Source organism: Camelus bactrianus, chromosome 23, assembly GCF_048773025.1.
Source record: "Camelus bactrianus isolate YW-2024 breed Bactrian camel chromosome 23, ASM4877302v1, whole genome shotgun sequence".
In the NCBI taxonomy this organism is placed as follows: domain Eukaryota; kingdom Metazoa; phylum Chordata; class Mammalia; order Artiodactyla; family Camelidae; genus Camelus; species Camelus bactrianus.
In genome coordinates, this window is record NC_133561.1 from 9,877,970 (window position 1) to 9,899,547 (window position 21,578).

The 21,578-nt window shown below is 40.7% G+C and overlaps 2 protein-coding genes across 3 annotated transcripts in view; one reads left to right on the forward strand and one right to left on the reverse strand.

Annotated features, from left to right (window-relative positions):
- Positions 1-6,465, forward strand: part of KCTD3 (potassium channel tetramerization domain containing 3) — a 52,045-nt gene extending 45,580 nt beyond the window's left edge. For both annotated transcript variants that reach the window (XM_074351609.1, XM_045509513.2), the window contains 4 exons: positions 882-978; positions 3,548-3,732; positions 3,811-3,949; positions 4,706-6,465. In XM_074351609.1, the coding sequence (XP_074207710.1) occupies positions 882-978; positions 3,548-3,732; positions 3,811-3,949; positions 4,706-5,270 (986 nt within the window). In that variant the 3' untranslated portion in view covers positions 5,271-6,465. The remainder of the gene's footprint in view (positions 1-881; positions 979-3,547; positions 3,733-3,810; positions 3,950-4,705) is intronic.
- Positions 6,466-12,899: 6,434 nt separating this feature from the next.
- The window catches only part of USH2A (usherin), a 642,834-nt gene continuing 634,155 nt past the window's right edge, over positions 12,900-21,578 (reverse strand). Inside the window, exons 69-71 of the mRNA XM_074351610.1 lie at positions 21,242-21,486; positions 17,637-17,858; positions 12,900-15,777 (exon numbers count right to left, since the gene is read on the reverse strand). Of these exons, the coding sequence (XP_074207711.1) occupies positions 15,688-15,777; positions 17,637-17,858; positions 21,242-21,486 (557 nt within the window). The 3' untranslated portion in view covers positions 12,900-15,687. The remainder of the gene's footprint in view (positions 15,778-17,636; positions 17,859-21,241; positions 21,487-21,578) is intronic.

A 21,578-nucleotide genomic window follows, 5' to 3' on the forward strand; every position in this document is an offset into this window, starting at 1 on the left:
AAGAGATCATTAACTAACTTCTTGATGCCTTAGTTTTCTTGTCTGTAAAATGGAGATAATAATGCATCCCTTGTATGGTTATTATGATGATTAAAATGAATGATTTGTAAAGCATTTACTGTGGCACATAGTAAGCCTCAGTATTTGCTAACTAATAAAAATGTTATTGTTATATTAAGTATGATTCACATAAGATAACTTGGAATATACTGTCTTTAAAAATTATGCCATAGATCACTTACTTTTTGTGAATATAGAGTTGGTATTTAGCTAATGAGTATGGCAGGAAAAGGGAATTACTAAAATTTCATGTTTAAGTTTTGCATGAAAACACTTTTTATACTGTTGTTCAGACTCTTTCTGAAAACATACGAGCCATTTACCTGCCTTGCCAAGTGCAATAAAGTAAAAATAATTGAATGTTTTAGATTAAATTCCTTGCAGGGTACAACAGGCTCTGATGAAGTTGCATTTTATTTAAGATTTTGCATGTTAGCTTTTCAAAAAATAACAATACATAAAGTAACTTTATATATCCCTTTTTTGAAGTTAGTAACTGAGCACCTTCTGAAAGAGTAAATGCAGAACTTTTACTTGAACAAGTCTCCTAGTGCTTTCAGTGCACAATCTCAAGCAGAGTATTGCCTTCAGCTTTTATAGCCTTACTGCATAAAATGTAGTTTTGAAATACTGTATTTTCTGAAAATTTCTGATGCAGGTACTTGCAGCAGCACATTTTGTGTCTGACTTTGACATGGAATGCAGTGCTGTATTGATTGGCATAAAAAATCTTTTTTCAATATTTATATTAATGTTCCTTTTGTTAAATGAAACCAATTAACTTTTAGTTAACTTTTGACATTTTCTGTTTTCTGACCAAGGGCCTTTTGGAGAGCGAGATGATCAACAGGTGTTTATCCAAAAAGTTGTTCCCATCACTAACAAACTGTTCGTAAGACTCTCATCTACTGGGAAAAGGTAACACTTTACTGTAAAGGTACTTCTATTCAGAATTCGCTTTTGTTTTATGGAACAAATTATTGAGAGAGAAGCCTGTTCTTTACCTTGTGGTTGTTTTAACTTAAAACAGTATACTTAGTGCTAATTCTCTAGGATCTACTTAAGATTTTCACTGATGCTGTGGATAGTCGGGAGGGACTAGTGATAGGATAGAACACGCACGCAGTGCATTTGATGGCAGGCGGTCGAGTTAAATTCTAATTCTGCACTTCCTGCTACTAGCTATGTAAATTCACCAGAAATTACTTCATTTCTCTGAGCCTCAGTTACTTTATAAAGTTCAACTACCTTGGCAAGATTTCACTGGATAAAATGAGCAAAACACATGAAAAACATCTTTTGTAATCCCTGACTATAATAGATGCTCAGTAGAAGTTAGTTTCCTGTTTTCCATTTGACTAAAATTTTATTTCTTTTAAAATTATTTATAGCCTTATATAGCCTCAAACATATGAACTGTAACATTTCTCCTCTTCAAAAACAATATTTTTTTCATGTCAAAAGTGAAAAAAGTAAAATTCCTAGTCATCAGCAATTGTTAAATGAATTGATTCCATTAATGATTTTTATGTAGTAAGCTATCTTTTTGTTATTTTTAAGAAAATGTATTAGGAACCTGTATAGTTCGAGACCAAATTTTTATTTTGAGAAATGCATTACTGTGACTTAGTGTTGTGGGCCTATTAGGTGAAGAAGCTACCAAATTTCTATTAAGCCTGATGTTAAAACAACATCCTCTAACAATGTACTATTTCATATTCTTGTTTAATTCTGATGTCCTCGCTAGTGTTGTTCTGTCCCTAAGTAATTTTCCATTAACTTCAAACAGTAGCAGTCTGTTGTAATTAACTGCAATTTCTGCATGATAAAACAAGTTTCACAATTTTTAAATTTAAGATTCCAGAGGAAAAGCTAGAGTTGTAAAAATATTAAGCCAAGGAACCATGCTGGAGATTTTTGTCTCTCATTAAAATCCAGGCCCTTAGGGTTTATCTCCCTCCCTAACCCCCCCAAAAATTACAAATTACTTTGTAAAATTAAATAGGAACTCAGACCCTTAATAGGAAGTCAGCCCCTTATGAAGATAATGTGAAGCAAAGCTTTCTGTTTAAAGACAGTTCAGGTTCTTAATAGTGAGAAGTGAAATGGTTTTATTAAAAGTGGACAGGGAAAAAAACGTGTTAAAAAAAAAGTTTTAAAGGAAGTTTTAATTCTAAGGAATCTGTCCCATAGGAAAAATTAAAAGACCCAAATCATGTATGCTTGTTTTCATGCAAATAGGCTTATTTTGTTTTATTAATTTTGATTTACAATCTGCCCTGTGTATTCAGGACTGGATGCCCCCCTCCAGTGAATACCAAAATCTCCCATGCTCAGGTATCTTAAAAACTGGTGTAGTACTGTCAGCCCTCTGCATCTGTGGGCTCCACATACGGAGAGAGGTGACTCTTAAGTAGACAGGAGTCGAGATTTTTAAAAAATATATTTGTCAATGCACAGATATTGTTGAGAAATAAATGTAATTCAGTACATTAACAAAAATAAGGAGAAAATGATCTTGATAAACAGAGGAAAAACATTTGACAGTTTGATTAAAAAAAAAAAAAAGCAGTCCTAGCACTTAATAAAGGGTAAATTCTCTAATCTGAGAAACAATATCTGCAGAAATAATTGTGGCAAACCTTGTGCTGAAAGGCTAGCCTGTGTCGCTGTGGGCATTACGGGGCTTCACTTCCTCAGAGTTCAGCTTCATATTCCGTTCCTGTGCTGCTCACATTACTACAGATTTCACTTCCTGTTTATTTTCTGATCTTGCATTTGCCTGGCACTGTTTTTAATTCTTTTTTTTTCTTTAATAAGTCTCCTTAACTGTTCTGAAGTTCACTGGGACAAATGATTCAATCAAGTACAATTCTGTTAACCCTTCTGTGTGACTTTGGCACATCATTTAGTGACATTATTTCTTGGTTTCCTCATTTGTCAAATGTGGACAATTGTTCTTTGACAGATTCTTTTATCTTTTTATGCAAATCAATGGTTTTAAAAATTAAGGAGTATTAATCTATTGGAAGATTATATTTAGACCTCTCCATACAGCTATACCTTTTTTCTGGTTTTAGATTTTTTTAAATTTTCACAGAAATTTTAAACGATTTCTCAAAATGTTTCTAGAGTACGATGTCTGCTTGCTTTGTTTCTTTCTGTGCTTTTAGTTTCATAACTTCCTTTTAAGGAATTGCTCAGTTTGCATCAAGGCTCTTCCTAATTTTCTTATAAGTTTGATTTAAATTATTTGCCCTATTTAAGTTATTTAATACATTGTTTTATAAGAGTTATTTTCTCTAGATTCCAAGAAAATAAAGCTTGACTTTTATTCCTGTTGACTTTCTCTGATCCCTTTAAATCTGTTTTATATACATGGAATAATTAAGCTATAACTCTGCAAATAACCAAGTAATTTAAAAAATCTGAATGATAAAATGTCATTTGTTCCCTGTGGTTTATAACTCTACGATATCTTTTGCAGAATCTGTGAGATCCAGGCTGTTGACTGTACTACAATATCCTCATTTACAGTGAGAGAGTGTGAGGGCTCCAGCAGGATGGGCTCAAGGCCAAGGCGCTACTTGTTCACAGGCCACACCAATGGCAGCATTCAGATGTGGGATCTGACCACTGCCATGGACATGGTTAACAAAAGTGAGGAAAAGGGTAGGTTCCATATGGAAAGTTGTTCGTCACAGGGTGGGCTTTTGACATAAGACTGTAATGACTGTATGCTTTCCTAAGACGTAGGAGGTCCCACTGAAGAAGAGCTGCTTAAATTGCTGGATCAGTGTGATCTGAGCACATCTCGTTGTGCTACTCCCAACATCAGCCCGGCCACGTCTGTGGTTCAGCACAGCCGGCTTCGGGAATCAAGTTCTAGGTAGGTCAAAGAACTGAATTGATTGCTTTTGGGAAGATTGGCTGTGATAACATAATCATGTAGTTCTGGAAAGCCAGATTTTTCAAAGTACATTTTTAATTCAGACTTTGATACTCAGTTTTTAAAAAAATTTTTACTAAATAGCTTATCTACATGCATATCTAGTTCTTTTCATAGAAAAATGTTTTTTGTTCTTTATTTTGTGAATTGCTGTCAATGTGGATGCCTATTATATGATCGAGAATTCATTCAAAGGAAATGAGAAAAATCACATGTCACCTTAGATGGTATGTGGACCTTTTGTTCCTGTTGCCTCAGGGACATAGTAATCAAAATGATTATACATCATCTTGTCTAATCTTTTACTTAGGCATTATGTACTTCTAATGCAATGACACAGTATATCTTTAATCATACTTTTTAAAAAATTCCAAAATCTGAACTAAGGTCCAGATACTGAAATTACATTGTTTCCACATTGGTTTTAAAAGGTTTCCCCCCCCAGCTTTTTTTAGCTATTCAAAAATCTAGCATCACTATGAATAGATGTATGGTATTATTTGCATTGTTAATTTTACACACATACGGTATGTGGAGTGCTTAAAATATTTTTATGTGTATAAATAAGGATGTAGTATTCTTTGTATATGGTACAGTATTTATATATTTATATATGTTTTCATTGGTAGTTTAATAAGATGTGCCCCTGAGAAATCCAAAAAAAGTAAACTGTGATTTTTAAAAACTGTATTTCAGTCTTCAGCTTCAGCACAATGAAACCATCCATGAAGCAGCTACTTACGGTTCCATGAGGCCTTACAGGGAAAGTCCTTTGTTAGCAAGAGCACGGAGGACTGAGAGCTTTCACAGTTACAGGGATTTCCAGACTGTTAATTTGAACAGAAATATAGAAAGAGCTGTCCCTGAAAATGGTAACTTGGGTCCAATACAAGCCGAAGTAAAACGGGCAACAGGGGAATGTAATATGTCTGAGAGAAGGTCTCCTGGAACAGAAGGTAAAAGTTTGAGAGAATCAGATAGTGGAGTGGAGGTACATAAAACAGCTGAAGGTTTTCTAGACTCCAAGAAAAGGTCATCAGAAGATGAAAATGAAAATAAAGTGGAGTTACGGAAGAAAGGAGGAGGGTTTGACGGAGGAGGTTTCCTTGGCAGAAAGAAGGTTCCCTATCTGGCATCATCACCAAGTACTTCTGACGGAGGAACCGACTCGCCTGGTACTGCATCCCCGTCTCCTACAAAAACTACCCCGTCTCCTCGGCACAGAAAGAGTGACTCTTCAGGTCAAGAGTACAGCTTGTAGCATGCAGCAAAATGAGTCGTCCTGTCATTAATTTAAATGAGTTACAGTTTACTGGCTTTAGCTTTTACACCAAAACTTTACAAACTTAAGATTGGACTTCATTTAGTATCTTTTTAACAGAATTACCTGGGGTAGGGAGATAAAGTAACCATTATCTCTTCGGATCTTTTGGAAAATTTTTTTAGTTTCACAAGCACAGTTAACAGATCATTTGTAAGGCAAGAGTCCATTTCGGTGTTTATGTACTCTGTGGAGTTGGGGCGTGTGGTACCACGTCTTACTAAGATGGCGCCCATGTAGGTGAGCGTCCCGTTGAGTGTGGGAACCAACAGACCGCGTTCCTAATCTTGATTGTTTGCCTGAGATTTGTCTTGCAGTGTTGTGTTACGCAAACTACATAGTTCTCTTTGGAACTTAGTCTCCCAACCCGTATTGTGATTGCAAAGTGTTTACCAGATATTTAATGAGGTGCTATGTTTGTGAAAAAAATCATATAATTCAAAAACACTATTGATGTTGAATACCAGATTACACTATGTAGTAGTAAGTCCTTTGGGATAATTTTATTTTAATTGTCATTATTTTCTGATTCTCATTATTGGAGTTCTTAAATCTTAGCCAGCATCACTGGTATTAAATGTCAAAAGTCCATTTACACCTTCTTTAAAGTTGGTGCAGTTGTCTGTGTTTGAACAAATGAAAAACAAAAATAACAAAGACAAAGCTTAGAGTGCCCAGAAAGGAAACCTGTACCAGTTGCTAGTCGGCCTGGTTTTTTTTTTTTTTTTTTTTTTTTTAGAGCCACGTATTTTTTTCTCACTCTGTTAATAATCAAAGTAATTAAATTAGGATGTGGCTGTTTTGTTACACTTAGAGTGCTGTTCTAAATTTTTGGTTTAAGATTTTGACTGCTGTAAAAGTGTTATTTTAAATATATTTTGAATTATAGGAACAAATTTTTTTTTTCATTTAATTGGAATGATTTCCAACTTCCTCCAAATAAGGAATTGTAAATTTAAAGCATTAAGCATTTATTGGTGATAATGTGTATATTCCCATTCTGAGAAATATAAGTGGGTGAAGTCAAAATAAATTCTTTAAAAAGTTTACTATATTGCCAGTGGTTTTATAACCATTCTCCTGTATTTATTTATCAATTAAGTCAAATAAAACTGATCAAGACTGTTTTCAGTTATTTAAGGAAGTTATCCTGTTTAAAGTGCACCTGTATGAGTTTGTTCATGTCTTTGTTTCTTCCTGTAATTTAAAAAAAAAAAAAAAAAGGGAGAGAGAAGTGAAAAATTTATATGTATGAAAACTTAGACTATCAGTGAGGGAAAATGTTAGGCAAAGCATAATTTCAGGATTACTAAGGATTGTAAATATCCCTTATACCCTTATTTCTCATTATCATACTCATGTAAAAGTTGAAACAAATACTTCATCCTTCCCCAAATCTTTCAGGGAGTGGGGTGGGGGCAGTGATCACACTGGCTACTACCTGCTGAAATGGGGTGTAGTCTTACCTCAGTTTGGGAAGTGGACCCCAACTGGAAATATTCCCAAGTTCCAAGTCCTAGATCCAAGAGCTCATTCCCTGCGCAAGTCAGGAGAGTAAGCCTGAAAACCAGTCTGGACCTGGCAATCTGGGGGAGACTTGTAGCCAGGTAACCGGTTGTCTACTTTTATCTGAGTAGGTTTTAACTTTTGATGTGGTATTAACAGATACATAACAAGAGCTATCAGTTGGCTCTACACGCATCTCCTTTCTTTTGCTAAATTCTGATCCAAAACAATTTGTTGTCCAAAAATAGTTACAGAAGACCTTGAGGTCATAAGGGTGCAGCTGCCATCTGCCAGCGGACACTGAGGATGGCTGGTGGCACCCCGAGTATCACACAGCAAAGTGAGTTCTCAGCAGGACAGACGTGCCTGCAGTTGCCCCCAAGATGGCCACCCAGCTTCACCTTTGATGTTTCAACCACGGCTACTCTGCTTTGACTTTGAAATGCATTCCCCTCCTGAAGGCCAAAACAGATGTACAGTGCATGTCTAAGGGGCCATAAAACAGGCCTCTTTGGTCAGTAAAGTTTAGGTCAAACCACACATAAGCCATAATGACTTCCCCATACCTCAGTATGTGCAGATTTTTTCATCATTTCCCCTTTTAATTATAAATCTTTCAGTAAAAAGCATTAATGATCAAAATATCTGTCCCTCAATGCTGGGGTGGTGTCTCCTGCCCCAGGTTTAGATCACATCCCTCAGTGCTAGGCCTCCTTTATATTTGCCACGTTGGGGTAAACTAATAAGGTACGTTAGTGGGGACACACTTTATAGGCCATATGTTTTATCACTTATACCCAGTTGTTTACAAACATCATACATGTGCTTTTTAGCAAGAGTCTTAAAAAGCAGGCATTTTTATACATCATGAGTAGTTATACTCTGAAAAGAGAATTCTCTTTCTATTCTAAACATTGGAGGCAATACTGATTGGGAAACAAGCATTTGGTAAACAGTTCAATTAGAAAACCGATTAAAAGCCAGCAATATTTCAGACAAAACCAAAAAAACTGCAACCATATTAATTAGTTCACTCAATCCCATGCAATCAATTCCTTTTACCAACAGTTCCATGAAGTCATCTTACATTAGACGTTTAAAATATCTTAACCCAGCTCAGCAGTGTACTTGTCAAAAGTCCTTTTTATAAATCTTGAAGATGAAACAGTCCTATAAAGCATCAATTACCTATGGATGCCAGAAGGCCCAAAAGCAAAGTAAAAGATCTGGTAATGTTTTCGATAAGCTTAAACAAGTTGCTGTGACACAACAACCTACGGTAACAACTGGAATCATGACTGATAGCATTATGCCAGGACATGTCTAAATTTCAGAAACTATGTAGTTTTAGGATATCCATATCAACATTAACCACACTATAATCTGAGGAGGCTTATCACTCATTTGACAATGCTTCCCATGCAATTCAACATGCCAGCCAATCCTAGTTAAATATTATTCTCTGACGTGTCTCAGGGGCCTTCCAAAGTATCCCAAAGTTAGCTGAAGTCAAAAGTCTCGTCGTTTACCAGAACTGCCAAAGCAATACTGAAGAAAACGAATGAAGCTGGAGAAATAACCCTCTCAGACTTCAGACAACACTACAGAGCTACAGTAATCAAAACAGCACGGTATTGGTACAAAAACAGACATAGGGATCAATGGAACAGAATAGAGAGCCCAGAAATAAACCCATAAACTTTTGGTCAATTAATCTTTGACGAAGGAGGCAACAACATCCAATGGGGTAAAGACAGTCTTTTCAGCAAATGGTGGGATAACTGGACAGCTGCATGTAAATCAAGGAAGTTAGAATACTCCCTTACGCCATACACAAAAACTCAATGGCTTACAGACGTAAACATAAGACAAGATACTATAAACCTCTTAGAAAAAAAAATAGTCAAAACATTATCCAACATAAATTCCAGCAATGTTTTCCTAGGGCAATCTACCCAAGCAATGGAAATAAAGGCAAAAATACACAAACAGGACTTAATTAAACATAAGCTTTTGCACAGCAAAGGAAACCGTAAGCAAAACAAAAAAAAAAAAACAACCTATGGAATAGGAGAAAATATTTGCAAAAGATGAGACTGACACAAGGGCTTAATTTCCAGAATATATAAACAGTTCATACAACTTAATAAGAAAAAAAAATCCAAAAATGATCAGAAGACAGAAACAAGCAATTCTTCAATGAAGACATACAAATGGCCAATAGGCACATGAAAAAATGCTCAATATCGCTAATTATCAGAGAAATGCAAATCAAAACTACAAAGAGATCATTTCACACCAGTCAAAATGGCCATCATTAAAAAGTCCACAAACGATAAATGGAGAGGCTGTGGAGAAAAGGGAACATCCTACACTGTTGAGAAGATAGTTTGGTGCAGCCATTATGGAAAACAGTATGTGAAATCCTCAAAAAACTAAAAACAGACTTACCTTATGATCCAGCAATCCCACTCCTGGGCATATATCCAGAGGGAACCTTAATTCAAAAAGACACATGCACCGAATGTTCATAGCAGCACTATATACAATAGCCAAGACATGGAAACAACCTAAATGTCCATTGATAGATCACTGGATAAAGAAGTTGTGGGATATTTATACAATGGAATACTACTCAGCCATAAAAAGGAATAAAATAATGCTATTTGCAGCAACATGGATGGACCTGGAGAGTGTCATTCTGAGTGAAGTAAGCCAGAAAGAGAAAGAAAATACCATATAGTATCACTTATATGTGGAAGCTAAAAAAAAAAAAAGGACAAACTTATTTACAAAACAGAAGCAGACTCACAAAACAAACTACTTATGGTTGGTAGGGGTGGGGTAGGAAGGGACAAATTGGGAATTCAAGATTTGCAGATACTAATATACATAAAACAGATAAACAAATTCATACTGTATAGCACAGGGAACTATATTCAATATCTTGTAACATGGTGAAAAAGAATATGAAAACAAATATATGTATGTTCATGTATGACTGAAGCATTATGCTGTACACCAGAAACTGATGTTAACATTGTAAACTGAGTATACTTCAATAAAAATACATACCAAAAAAGTGTAGTCAATGAATTAGAATTTGATAGGAAGTTTGTCAAAAATATCAAGAAGTTTCACACTATTGTCAAAAAGCATTCTAAGTAAACTTGTTCTCTTCACAGAGGAAATAAATCTAGTCCTGCACCAGTCGACTTTTAATAACAAAATCCACTTACGCAGTGGAGTTCGATCTCAGGCTGACCATGCACAGAACTCTTTTTTTTTAGGGCTCCCTTTCTACAAACCTTGTACCCATATTATCTACAAACTCTGTACCTACAAACTCTGTATCCATATTAGTTTGTCCCTTATTTTTCTTCCATCCAGAAACAATCAGCTCTAGAACCAAGTCACCTTTTCTGTTAACAAAATGCAGTACCATTCCTCATACCTTTTTTTTTTCACTCAACACATTTATTCTACTTTCCCACAGTACACTGCAATGTTTCCTTCATTATTTCTAGTAGCCTTAATTACATATTTACATTAGAATCCTCAACTCTTAAAAATCTTAATTTCTAGTGAATGTTTCAATACCTTGTTTTGTTTGGGAATGACCTAGCTATGGAACTACTCAATAAACTTCTATCATTTAACTTAATTTTGCACAACTCTAAAATTTCAAGTTACCAAATATCTGGAGAGATCACTTTTAAGTAGACATTCCCAAAACAATAATTTCTCAAGAGTTCACCCAAAAGCTCTCATCGAAATTTGCATTTAACTTACAAGAATTTCATCATACCAAGTTATTTTTTTTCTTTCAGCTGACGACACTCTGCAACAGAAACATGAACTTACTTTCAGTAAACCTAGGTGTGATAAAAGCCACGTCTATATTACTATACCAACAAGCCTGAGGTAGCTTTAATATTCGGTATCAATTCAATATTGAGTATTTCCTAGATTACATGAACCTGAAATTTGTTCTCCCTCACTTCTTTGTATGTAGAAGTATTTAATTTACAAGCAGTTAACTTTTAAGTCAATTACATAGAGCTCATTTACACGTGAATTTTTATATAGACAGAACCAGAGGATTTGCAGTTTTTCCGCTAGAGTTTAAAAAAAATAAAAACTTTTTTTTTTCCTTCCATTGAGAGACCAGGTAGATCATCTATACTGCAAGGACACAGGAAGAGAAACGAAAATTCTTCTTCTAACTGCTTTTACAAAACCCAACCATCTTGGCTATATTCAGGGATTTTTTTTTTTTTCACTTCCCAAATAGACAATAATATATATATAAATTTGGTGACATTCATGTGCCTCACTTTCAGCAAAACCAGGAAAAGAGAACAGGATTTGGACTCAGGTATGAAGACACATGTGCGCGCGCACACACACGAGCCACAGGGCTTGCAGGAGGCCCACTTTGATGCAACAGCAGAGCCATTACGGGACCATTGTTCTCCAGATCCCAGGGAGTACTGAGCCCACAGTGTTACAATTAAAAATACATTTTCCTTTCATTTACAGGAGCATAGCTGAAGATTTACTAGTTTTGCAAAATATACCCTGGGGAAACTACAAGATGGAACAGACCTCTGATTGTTCGTTCTTAGTTATTCATGGCCAATGTTATCAAATAGCAAACAAACAACAATTCAAAACGTCCTCTCATGGTCACAGTTTCCTAACCCCATAAAGGGGGATTCCCAGCCAATTCACATCAGAGATGAGGCTGAATGAATGACCAAGGCCAGAAAGGGAAAATCCACAGGCAATCCACTACCACAGCAAAGCCAATGCAAGGAAGGATACCCTAGTGTCATCGTATGGGAGCCCTGTTACTCACCAAAGGCATCTCAACTGGCCAAGAACAGATACACACATACAAACAACAAACATGGTCCCACAAACAAAAGTTCAAACAGGTTAGATGAGGGGCAGCCCCGAAATGCCACTTCCACTCCCAGATGGAGGCTTCCAGAGTGGCCTGGCTCCGGGGGAGGATGGACCCCAGGTGGCTCCCAATACGCCCAGAGCGGCTCCCTTCCTGGTGGGGATGCGCCCAGGTGAAGGGAAGAGAATTTCCAGCCTGCACAAGCCGGAGCCACTCACCCGCAGGCGACACAGAATGTGCTTGCAGCTCCGGACGTTTCTCAGCTCCAAACAGCCTTGTGCTGGGGCGGTCCTGCCTGTCGGGGACAGTCGTTCCCCGTTCCTCAGGCGAAGTGAGCTCTGGCAGCTTCTGGGACCCAGCAAAGGGGCTGTCCTGACCGGGGTCAACCTCCCACGGGCACAGACTCCTCCTCAGGCTTCACCAAAACAGAAGTCTGTGTGCCCGATGCGCAGTGAGGCCAAAAAAATACCCAAACAGCTAAGGATTGGGTAGAAAAAAGTTTACTGCAAGGCCGAGCAAGGAGAACACGCAGCTCCCACCCGGAAGACGCCGAACTAACTCCTAGAGGGGGTTCAGCTGAGCCTTGTTAAAGGCTGCGGGGGCGGGCATCCCAGGGTCTGGGATCAGCTGTGCACAATTCTCTGACGGGTTGATGGTGCTGGGCCCTTAGGCACCAACAGGTCCGGGGGCTCCGTGCTCATGACCATCGAGGAGTTAATTTCTTCCATTTGGAGGTGATTTTAAGCATCTGAAAAACTTGGGGGAAATACCTGAGATACCATTACCTGGGTCCTGCAGAGAGGAGCCACAGCAGAGGATCTGGGGGAGGGGTCGTCCCGGGAGAGCCCCCCAGGGTCCTGCTCGGTTACAACCTGAGGTCATACCTGCACAGTTGCCCTGGCCTCCCTCCAGACCTGCTACGTTTGTATCTCTGGTGGTTGGAACCCATGTTTTGTAAAAAAAAAAAAATGCCACAGTTGATTCTAATACATTGATGTTTGAGAGATTATCCAGAACATCCTATTTTTCTTAATGGGCTCAACTTTATCATTATTTATGTGTAAATTGTAAATACAACTCCGAGCTGTTAAGAGTATTTTTTCATAAATATATTAAATCAAACCTGGTTCACATTTAAATATTTATTAAGCAAACCATCTTTCGATTAATTTACATGATATTTGTGCTTCGGAAATAAACTACTATTCATATGTGACACAATTAAGTTCCTTCTCACTGAATTATTCCACCTGGCCTATGGTTTATTTACAGGTTGCTCAGGTTGAATTACACTGATGCCAACGTGATTTTTAGATCAGCAATACGGTACTGTAACAGATTCATATTTAGGTTTTCCTTTTAGTGGGAATGACGATAGATCATCTATAAATACAACTTTTAGTGAAGCACATCAAAGCCTAGCTATGTACTCTATCAAACAGTTAACGTTAGGACCAACAGAACATAGCAGTTCTTACATTTAAGCTGAGAACGTGGCCTCTTCAAGCAACAGGATGAGAAACAGGCGATTCAGAGAGGACCCTCTGTTTTCTCTGTAAAGCAGTGGGCCGAGTGCTGGAGTCCCTGTGCACAGCATGAATTTCTCCAGGTTCCTGGCACGACTGGCTCTCAACGTTAGGAAAACTGGAAGCTTCTGAAAGTGGCCGATGCTTCAGACCCACCCCAGACCAGTTGAATCAGAATCTCTAGCGGTGAGTCTACACTGTTGGCTGGAGGCTTGGCACGTAATACCACTCAAAACAGCCAGACAACATCTGGGGCTTCCTCTCTGAAATGAACACAGGTAAGGTCAGGAGTGTTGCCGAGGCGGTGCTGTGGGTGGAAGCCGGGCAGGCTCCTGACCACGCTGAGCCGTGGGATCCAAACGTAAGTGATACAGCGAAATGAATTCGTGTAGTGGCTAAATGTCTAATTAGATGATTGAGTGGAGAAAGATTTAAGATTAACCCCCAGGCCCCGCAGTTCTCCATTTGTGTTCTTTTGAAGTTTTAAAATGTGGTAACAGTATCTAGTTAAGTTTTCAGACATGAGTATGCTCTCCGTCTCCCGAATCCACCCACGACTCACGTTTGCAGAGGAGTAGACCAAGGCTGAGGATGCAAGCACCGGACTGGAAAGGAGCACTTCTCTGTGTATCTCAGAAGTAGCTCCCATGAATCAAAAACTCAGCCTCGGTCAAGGCTCTTCTGTGCCAGCTTCTACAGCTAACTGACCAAATCAATGAAAGCGAATTAACGCCTGTAAACTAAACGCGCCAATCCCATGTTTCCATTTCAGAAAGTGTAACACTTTTGGGGAGGAAAAAAAAATTGGAACACCTGCTGCCAAATATGCACAATGATTCCAGATTCGTTTGCTTGTAGCAGAGGGGACAGAGCTTCTGCTAACACTGGTCTGTGCTTTTGACACTTAGGTTGGCAAGGCTTGTCCAGGAGGTGGTCATTCTGAGGAGCTGCTCCTCCGACGATGTGGATGAAGTCTCAGTACCTCAGGTCCATGATCTCTGACTGTTGGACAGTCAATGCAATTCATAGTCTTTACGCAGAATACATAAGGTTATTCCTTATTTTACAAGTTTTTGCCAGCGCAGCTTTGGGGAAATCCACCTACTGCTGAATGTGATTCACAAAATACAAAATACGTCCGGCAACTGTTTGAGACATACAATTCATTATAACTTCTGGAGCCATTAAAACCTTTTAAGAATGAAGAAGAGGTTTTCTTACATTGTTTTCCACGAAGAACAAACTTAAATACCTTTTACGCTGACTTGCAAGAAAAAGTAGCACTGTCATCAATGACTTTGTAATCCACATAGAGCAGATCTGACCCATAGGAATTGGTCCTGTTGAATATCATCTACCTTTAGTGACTGCAGGGCTAAAATAGTGAACAGTCCTCTGAAAGGAAGGGATGTAATACAGATTTTTGCATGTGTATAATCCTGTATTTAGATAAAAATGTTAATTTTAAAAATTTCAAAGCTAGAAGAAACAAAATTTTTTTTCTTTTTAGTTCTACATAGGCTAATTAAATATTATAAATAGAACAGTAGTTTCCATGTGAAATGTGCCAAGTTGAAGATGTCAGTATTCCTGAGTATTCAGTGAATTAACAGAATCTTATGAAAAGGACTGATTGGAGTTTCAAAACTGTGTGAAATATCAAAACGCTTCATGTGCTCTTTGAAATAATTAAGTCAGCTGTTTATTCCTTAGATTTTTCAGAAGATTCACAAATGTAAGAAAGGACATTTATGTGTAAGTTTAAGTGGCGTTCGGTCAAAAGGTTTGGTGAATATTTGTGTCCCTAAACATTGCAGTGAAATAGAACCTACACCCAAGTGAGCAGCCTCAAGGCAGAGTTCATTTTTCTCTAGGCGTTTCAGCTTGGTCTCAAGCTGCAATTTCATTTTGCAGCTATGATCATTACAACTGGTGTTCCGCACAGGATCCTGTCAACTTTCACAGAAACGGACTGAAAGAAGCGAAGCTGTGCTGCTGAAGGGAGTGGCAGTACACCCTCGCGGAAGAATCCGTTTTTTAACTCGTGACTTCTCTCTGCTCACTCGTAACAACTGGGGGCCAACTTGAAATTGCCTCTGATTACGCACTTCACCAACGGCGTCCCTGCCGGCGGAGCCAAGTGAAAGTCCCGTGCTTATTTAGCTTCCACAAGAGACGGAGAGCAAAATAAGTATGCTCCTGTGGACGTGAAATTTCAGACAACCCCTCATTTCAGACCGCCAGAAAATAACATTTCTTAGACCTCTTTTAGGGAGGAACAATTTCAAAAAACACTCCTCATTCTTCTTTAAAGGATCACAGGATAACAAGAAACGGCTTTTTAGCATTTATGATGCGTGACAACCCAGAGGGAAGGGGGTGTGGCACCTGCATCCAGCTCCCAGGTTTCCGTCCTTCACAGCTGGGTGTCGGTGAATGTGGTGTGTTCCTTAGTCACAGAGCTGAAACCCTTGATGGCGTTCATCAAGTCCTCTTCATCCACATACTGAAAAAGACGCCGATCATCGCTGGTTAGGATGTTTGTTTGGCAACAGTGTTACGTAAAAAGTACGCAGTGTTTTGTTAAAGGCTAACGTTCTATGCTCAATACTGTAAGGTGTGGTTGAGACCATCCTTGCGTTTCCTTATGGAAAGGATCATGTCCACAGGCACACGTGAACTATAGGCGAGTGCAAAATGTTATTCAAGTGTTACATTGTGCCATATCTTAACCTTTCTAAGCCTCAGTTTGCTCATCTGTAAAGTGGAGAGATTATATATATACACATACACACACACACACAGATGCATGTATACACATATATATGAGATTTAGTTCAAAATTCAAGCAGAAGAGCCAGAATGCAAGCTATTGTGCTCCACAGCTTCCTACTCTCTTACTGTATCTTGTATTTATTGAATTGAGTGAGTAATGTTGATTATAATGTTACAACGAACACATGATCTGCCAAATATTGGAAGATCATCTGCCAAGTACTGGCATCTTCAAAAGCTTTCATGGAATCATTCTGCATCCTGCCCATTACCAGCACTGTCAAAAGTGAAAATGGCAGTACAGTGTAACAGTGAAGACGCAGGGCTCTGTAATCAGACGATGTTTTTAAGATCCCAGTTTCATGAAGAAATTACTTATTAGCTGTGTGTCCTTGGGTGAGGGCACACATGCATCTAAGCCCTCAATGTATTACGTTGAACCATACGAAATTGCCATTTTGCATGTCAAATATGATCAAGGAACAGTTCTCTGTGTTTCAACCTAATAAAATTATCGCAGACATTTGGAAACTTTAGAGCTGAAATGGAATCACAGAATTCCACAGTCACAACAACTTCAGACAGGCCCATGATTTTCAGATGCTTATTATATATCCTCATTCTGAACAAGCCAGAAGGACTGTACATTTTAGTTTATTTTTTACTGTGATTAGAAGTAAACTGGAGCTGGGGGAAACTTGGTGTATTACTTGCCCTTGGTTAAGAAAGGCTTAATGGAAGTCGTCAACTCTGCAGCAAAGGAAAAGTGAGAACCTGGGAGAGAGGGAGGAGTGAGGGTCCAGGTGCAGAAGCCAGTGGTTGACAGAAATGGAGGGGACTTCTCCTGCCTGAGGACTAAGCACAGGGGCGAAAGCTCTTGGCTGGCCATCTGTTTAGCATCCCATGTCCCAACGGATGGTCCCCCCACAGACCTCTAGGTAGCCGTCACAGGGAAGCGTGATGGGTGCTAAAAACTTGAAGATTTTATTCACTTCGGCCACTAAGGGGCTCAAAACAAATACTACACAATGATGAGGTTAGCTTTCAGTGAGTCAATTATTTGTACCTCCTGGACTGAAATTATGAAAAATGTAGTTCATAAATAGTAATGCCCTGATTTATCATGGTTTTCTGAGTTTCTTGGAAAGGAACTATTGATCCTGCTGAGAGACTCTTTCTCTCTTCTCATCATAAACCAGAAGGAAAATGCACTTCCTTTTTTTTTTCCTCCCTTTAGTAAAACAGGTGCTTGTACTTCATGCCTCCTTTAGGCCAGCTCCAATGTTGCCCATCACTTTCTGCCCAAGTTAATAAAGTACAGCCTGTTTCTCTTCACTTACTCATGAATTTATTTTTTGAGCATCTACCGGGTGCCTTGAGAATGAGACGAGAGTTTCTACACTGCTCATCAAGCAACTGTAGTGACCCTGGTAGCCAGGTCGTTAAAAAAATAATTGGTTAGTGGTCAGAGGGGTGCACTGAGTGCCGTGGGGTCAGCATTCAATGGGAACAGGAAGTTTCCATGCCATCTCTTTATCGGTACGCTTGTGGGGAGCCTAGCTAAGGTTCTGGGTGAGGACATCAACTCACCAGTCCGCTGTCATGGCCCAGGATGGCTTCCCAGAGCGAGTCGTCAATCAAGGCCTTCTTATCTGGAACGTCCATGAGCTGGCTGACACTGCGCAGGAGAGCGCCTCCGGAGCAGGGCTGGCTGACCGGGTTCTGGCTTGGGATGCGCAGTACAGAGAGGCTGCGGTTGCTCCTCATACTCACAGGGGTCCCAGACCGGGGGATTTTGGTATCAGCCAAGCCCTGGAAAGAAAGTTGCTGTTGGTGATTAAAGTCTAAAGAAAATGGGCTTGAAGTAGCATAGAAAATCGTGTGTCACACATTGTCAACGAAGGGAACCCTGTCCCCACATCCTCGTGTGGCGCTTAGCTCATCTAGAATGCTGCGGACCCCGGCCTCCTGGGAAGGGTGAGACAGGAAGCAAATGGTCACGTTAGACGGCCAGGAGCCCCCGTACTGGCGCTCCGGCTACTGATCTCATGGCCAAGGGCTGCTGCGCCACCAAGCAGCCAAGTGGCAGCGGGGGGGGGGGGGGAGGCACTTAGCAAGGTGATCTCTTCCCAGGGGTCAGCACAGAGCCTCCTTGTGAGAACATCCCTTTCCCAGAGTCAACAGCCACCCACAAAGGTGGTCCCCTGCAAAGTGAGCGTGCTGTATTTCACTCCAAAATTCCTGGATCTGTGTCAGGAAATTCCCTTCTCCCCTTTCTCTTTTCTCATTCCACATTGTTCTCTGTGCTACAGGATTCCAGCCTCCCAAAGAGGAGACATAAAGACAGCGGAAAGACAAAGGCACTCTGTGGTCAGGCTCTAGAATGTGCCATTAGGACACGTGGCTGCTCTAAGCGACCGAGGGCTCTGATGTAGCTGACTTAACCCATCAGCGAAGAGGTCTGCCCTTCCCCATGCAGGTGATGCCCCATGCACAGCTCATGCGTTTGTGGAGCACACAGCGGTACCTCAAAGTGCATGGTGTAACTTTTTAGGGTAACATTGCTGGACACATCAGATACATCAGCCACAGAGTCAGACTGGAAACAGAATGGAACATCAGTCAGTGTTTGGAACATCTGAAAACAAATTCTCTGCGTTTCTACAAGGACAGCATAATCTTACCCACACATTAACACTATCCAGAGATGCATTTATATATATGTAAAGTCTTCTGCAATTTAAACATCACGGTGAGTAGAAACTAATTGCTTAGTGTCAAGGTGACACTGCATTATTTGTTTTGTATTGCAGGGAATGAAAGGATCTTCAAGCCAGTAATTACTTTACAATTGTCCCTCAGTATCCAAACAGGATTGGTTCCAGGATTCCCCCCACGGGTACCAATCTGAGGATGCTCAAGTCCCATGGCCAGCCCTCTGTATCTGCTGGTGTGGAACCTGCTGATAGGCAGGGCTGATTGTACAAGTAAGACCTGCACTTAAACTTCAGTGGATTAAATGTATGCTGTGTGATCTTGAAAATGTTAATGAACTTCAAGTTAAAAAATACAAAATGCTCTCTCATTCTCTGGCTCCTCGTCCCATTTTGCTCTGTTCAGAGTGGAGCTTAAAGTCCTTTTGCCAATTTGCCTCTGATATCAAAGAGCATCTTACCTATTCAGAGGACAGGGGTGCCTGCGACAGGGTTATAGCAGCAATGAGACCAGGGCTTGTCAGATGGAGGGGAGGGGTGTGTGTGTGTGTGTGTGTGTGTGTGTGTGGTGTGTGTGTGTGTGTGGTGTGTGTGTGTGTGTGTGTGTGTGTTCGTTCCAAGGGTAGCTAGCGTTGACCGACTCAAGCGAAAAGAGTGTCAGTCTGGGGAACCGAGTGACTGCAGGCTTGCTCCTGTTCGGATTCTCACCTGCTGATTCTGGAACCCAGGGACATTCACATCAGCATTTTGTTTTGCTCATCTAGTGCAAATTGGATTCTCTTTAGTTTGACTAACCTTTGCTAATTTTCGTCCACGTCTCCAACTTTGTGAGAACACTGTCATCTCAAACAGGTTTTATAAAAACAGGCTTGCAAGTATATTGGGCCAACTGGGTAGAGTTAAATTGTGAATCAGTGGGTTCTGGGGAACACTGCCCGGCACTCTGGTACACCCCAGATTTCACTGCTGTGAACCCTCTGGCGCTGGTAAGTAGCACCCTCACCACTGACAATGGGCCAGTTCTCTGGGTCCAGGGCCCCTGGCCACCAGCCTGTCCCCTCTTCACATGTCACACAGTACTGGCCACTCAGCAGAAGTCCCCCAGGTGGGCGCCACTCCGCTTTGCTCGGATGGTCAGGGGAGCCATGGAAGGGGAGGGTGTTTCAATTCATTGCTCTGCTCAGTCCTATGTCTGGCCCCCCAGGGAGCTCAGCCCAGGTCTGGTCTGGACTGCAAGGACTCACCAGCAGCCCCCACCTGTTTGTTTTTTATTGTAGTGAGAGATCTACCCTCCAAACAGACTGTTAAGTGACAGTTCAGCACTGCTCTCTGCAGTGTGGTACAGCAGTACTTCCTCACCTTCCAGAACTGGAACTGTACACCTGTCCTTTAGCAACTCCCCCGCCCCTAAGCAACCACCGTTCTATTCTCTGCCTCCCAGGGTTTGACTGCTTTCAATATTTCATATGAGTGCCATCATGCAGTAAGCGTCCCGCCCCAGTTTTCACTGGTTATGGGACTGGACACACTGTTCGCAGGAATTGTATTGTCCTTTCATTCATTTAGGGCTGTTCCCAAACTTTACTGTGCATCAGACTTCCCGTGTGCTGGTTGAAATGGCAGATTCTTGGGTTTCTTCCTCAAAGATTCAGGTCTGGCTCCTACGTGATGCAGATACCGGTAGCTCATGGGCCTCACTTTGACAAAACAAAGCGACAAGACTCTGAGCAAGGAATGGTCCAGAGTAACCTTCCCACAGGAGTGGTGTGCTAGCTTCTTAATCTCGAAGTTAACCAAGTGGGCCAGACTGGGTTCCTCCTCAGGAAGGATGATGAGGCAGACATGCCTGCCAGGGGCCGTGCGTCAAGGGACAGAAATGCTCACTGATCACTGGCCTGAGTCCTGGGTGCCACTGCTCCTGGGGTAAGGTTCCTGGGGCTGCGTGTAAGGCCCGGCATGGGTGTTTCATAAAGTCTCCCAGGTGTAGGGCCACTATAGCAGAACACCGTAGTGGCTTAGAGACTACAGACATTTATTTCCTAAGTTCTGGAGGCTGGGAAGTCCGAGATCAAGGTGCTGACAGACTGGGTGTCTGGTGGGGATCTGCTTCATGGTCCTTACAGGGTGGAAGGGCCAGAGAGCTCTCTGGAGTCTCTTCCATAAGGGCACTAATTCCATTCACAGGGGCTCCACCCTCATGGCCTAACCAGCTCCCAAAGAGCCTAGCACCCAATACCACCACATTTCAGGTCAGGGTTTCAACATATGAATGGGGGGGGGGCACAAACATTCAGTCTGTAGCACCAGGCGATTCTAATGTGCAGCCAAAGCTGAGAATGCTGTTCTAGGGTGAACCTCCTTTTACCAAACACAGCTGTCATCTAGTCCCTTGTCGCTGTGGCTCTGAAAATATCTCCCTCTAAATAAAAACAAACATTTTAGTCCAGGGATAGGGGAACGGAGCTGCCTTCAGAGAAGTACCATGTGGGTCCCCCCCGGTGGGTAGACATTCAGCGGCGACATCCTCTTCGGAAGAGGTCCTAAGGGAGGCCATTCTCTGATGTACGGCTCTTTGTGGATTTTCCTTTGTAGTATCAGGGACAGAAAAATGGCCAGCAAGATCAAGCCCAGCATTGCCATCAACACTATGAACCACAGCTCGCTGTAGAATTCTGTATTTTTGCTCCTCGATCCTCTCTTTCCTCCAGGAGTTGTCAGCACCAGGCCTGCAAAACCCAGGACAGAAACTTTATTTACGAAGGCAGTTTTGTGATCTCTTCCCGCTGTTGTCTGACAGTCAATTAGAAAGGTATTTAAA